The sequence below is a fragment of the Piliocolobus tephrosceles genome, unplaced genomic scaffold, assembly GCF_002776525.5.
Source record: "Piliocolobus tephrosceles isolate RC106 unplaced genomic scaffold, ASM277652v3 unscaffolded_29732, whole genome shotgun sequence".
In the NCBI taxonomy this organism is placed as follows: domain Eukaryota; kingdom Metazoa; phylum Chordata; class Mammalia; order Primates; family Cercopithecidae; genus Piliocolobus; species Piliocolobus tephrosceles.
The window spans coordinates 14,066-17,241 of NW_022312901.1; the positions used below are offsets into that span (position 1 = coordinate 14,066).

At 50.2% G+C, this 3,176-nt stretch overlaps 1 protein-coding gene across 1 annotated transcript in view; it reads left to right on the forward strand.

Annotated features, from left to right (window-relative positions):
* LOC113222166 (ribosome biogenesis protein NOP53-like) overlaps positions 1-734 on the forward strand; it is a 1,486-nt gene extending 752 nt beyond the window's left edge. The window contains exon 2 of the mRNA XM_026451563.1: positions 582-734. Coding sequence (XP_026307348.1) covers positions 582-693 — 112 coding nt within the window. The 3' untranslated portion in view covers positions 694-734. The remainder of the gene's footprint in view (positions 1-581) is intronic.
* Positions 735-3,176: the final 2,442 nt, after the last annotated feature.

Sequence of the window (3,176 nt, forward strand, 5' to 3'; positions counted from 1 at the left end):
GCCTCAGCCTCCTGAATAGTTGGGATTACAGGCGGGCGCCACCACGCCCGGCTATTTTTTTCTTTTTCTTTCTTTTTTTTCTTTTCTTTTTTTTTTTTGAGACGGAGTCTCTCGCTGTAGTCCAGCCTGGAGTGCAATGGCACGATCTCGGCTCACTGCAACCTCTGCCTCCAGGGTTCAAGTGATTCTCCTGCTTCAGCCTCCCAAGTAGCTGGGATTACAGGCACGCACCACCACGTCCGGCTAATTTTTGTATTTTTAGTAGAGACAGGGATTCACCATGTTGGCCAGGCTGGTCTTGAACTCCTGACCTTGGGTGATCCACCCTCCTGGGCCTCCCAAAGTGCTGGGATTACAGGCATGAGCCTCCGCGCCCGGCAGTCCTTCCCAAATATTAAGTTCCCAAAGTGCTGGGATTACAGGCATGAGCCTCCGCGCCCGGCAGTCCTTCCCAAATATTAAGTTAGCCAGGAAGAGTCCCCTGGTGGGACTTGACTAAGAAGAGGAAGGCTGGGGCTGCCAGATTAAATCTCTTTCCTCTCCAACATCTCTGGCTGATGTTCTGCATTTCTGTCCCGCAGTGGCTTGTTGTCAGAGGCTCCAAATGAAAAACTCTTCTTCGTGGACACTGGCTCCAAGGAAAAAGGTGAGGAGAGGCTTATGTGGTGGGGAATGGCCGTTATTCATTATTAGCTGGCTTACTGTAGCCTTTGAGATCTGTGTTAATTTTGTGGCTTGGGAGGCAAATATCTGCGGAAACGGGTCAACCTTAATATAAACAAGAGGACCTCAAATGGGCAGAAAGCAAGCTGGAGACTAACTTAGAGAAGGTGGGTTTTTCTTTTGAGGTGTCAGTGATCTCCATGCACAGATAAGCTGCTGGGAGTCTGCCTTGATCAATAGGTTAGAAACACATTAAAGGATCTCTTTTTAGCCTGCAGAAAAATAAGTCAAGGACTTGCTTAAACAAATCAGTCGTGGTGGATGCGGTGGCTCATGCCTGTATTCCCAGCAATTTGGGAGGCTCAGGCAGCTGGATCATTTGAGGTCAGGAGTTCGAGACCAGCCTGGCCAATATGGTGAACCCCCGTCTCTGCTAAAAATACAAAAATGAGCCAGGTATGGTGGCGGGTGCCTGTAATCCCAGCTACTTGGGAGGCTGAGGCAGGAGAATCACTTGAACCTGGGAGGTGGAGGTTGCAGTGAGCCGAGATCGTGCCACTGAACTCCAGCCTGGGCGACAGAACAAGACCCTCTCAAAAAATAAACAAAATAAAGCTCATCTTGTTAACTAAAACGAGACTGATTTATTATTACTATTATTTTTTTGAGACAGTTTTGCTCTGTCGCCCAGGCTGGAGTGCAGTGGTATGATCTCAGTTCAAGTGATTCTCCTGTCTCAGCCTCCCAAGTAGCTGGGACTACAAGCTGCACCATCAAGCCCGGCTATTTTTTGAGATGGAGTTTTGAGCCCAGGCTAGAGTGCAATGGCGTGATCTCAGCTCACCGCAACCTCTGCCTCCAGGGTTCAAGCGATTCTCCTGCCTCAGCCTCCCGAGTAGCTGGGATTACAGGCATGTGCCACCGTGCCCAGCTAATTTTGTATTTTTAGTAGAGACGGGGTTTCTGCATGTTGGTCAGGCTGGTCTCGAACTCCTGACCTCAGGTGATCCGCCCGCCTCAGCCTCCCAAAGTGCTGGGATTACAGGTGTGAGCCACCACGCCTGGTCAAGCCTGGCTAATTTCTGTATTTTTAGTAGAGATGGGGCTTCACCATGTCACCTAGGCTGGTGTCGAACTCCTGACCTCAGGTAATCTACCCGCCTTGGCCTCCCAAAGTGCTGGGATTATAGGCGTGAACCACCATACCCGGCCAAGATGAGCTTTAATAGGAACAAGAGGACCTGATTTAGTGAACAGGTAACACGCTAGTCTTAACTTGCTTGCATTATGTTGCCAGAATGCAGGGTGGGGATCTGCTGAAACAAGATGAGGAGTGAGGGAGGGATTGTTCTGATGAGTAATAGTGTTTACTTCAACATGTAGAAAAGCAGACTAAGAACAGATGATCTGCTCTAATGAAGGGCCTGGAAGCAAGTGAAGGCATCCGCTTTGATGGAAAGGCTGATGGCTTTAATGAGCAAGAGAGTGAGCTTGTGTGAGATCAGTCAAAGGGTCTGTTTTAATGAAAATGAAAGGACCTGGTTCAGTGACCAGAGAGAGTGGAATGAGCTGCCTTGAGGTACGAGAGACTTCCAATAGGCAGGTAAAAAGTGGTTATTAGAGTCTGGGCGCAGTGGCCTACACCTGTAAGTCCAGCACTTTGGGAGGCCGAGGTGGGGCGGATCACTTGAGGTCAGGAGTTGGAGACCAGCCTGGGCAGCATGGCGAAACCCTGTCTCCACTGAAAATACAAAAATTAGCCAGACGTCATTGTACACGCATGTAATCCCAGCTACTGAGAAGCGCTTGGACCCAGGAGGTGGAGGGTGCAGTGAGCCAAGATTATACTGCTGCACTCCAGCCTGGGCGACAGAGCAAGACTCTGTCTCACGCCAGGAGCAGTGGCTCATGCCTGTAATCCCAGCACTTTGGGAGGCTGACGCAGGCAGATCACCTGAGGTCAGGAGTTCGAGACCAGCCTGACCAACGTGGAGAAACCCCATCTTTACTAAAAGTACAAGATTAACCGAGCGTGGTGGCACGTGCCTGTAATCCCAGCTACTTGGGAGGCTGAGGCAGGAGAATTGCTTGAACCTGGGAGGCAGAGGTTGCAGTGAGCCGAGATCGCACCATTGCACTCCAGCCTGGGAAACAAGACTGTCTCAAAAAAAAAAAAAAAAGAAAGTAGGGTGTTATTAGAGAAGTCAGCCTTGAGTGAAGTGAGTCGATCTGGTGTGTGAGCATAAAGGGCAAGTCAGTGACCTGCCTGTAATGAACAGATGGGGAAGTAGTTATCGGCGTGCTTTGGCGAGTGGGAAGCCGCTTTGCGGGGCAGAAGGGAGGCAGTTTTTGGGTCCACTTCAGTAAGAAAACATGAACAGGCCGGGCGCGGTGGCTCAAGCCTGTAATCCCAGCACTTTGGGAGGCTGAGACGGGTGGATCACGAGGTCAGGAGATCGAGACCATCCTGGCTAACATGGTGAAACCCCGTCTCTACTAAAAAATACAAAAAA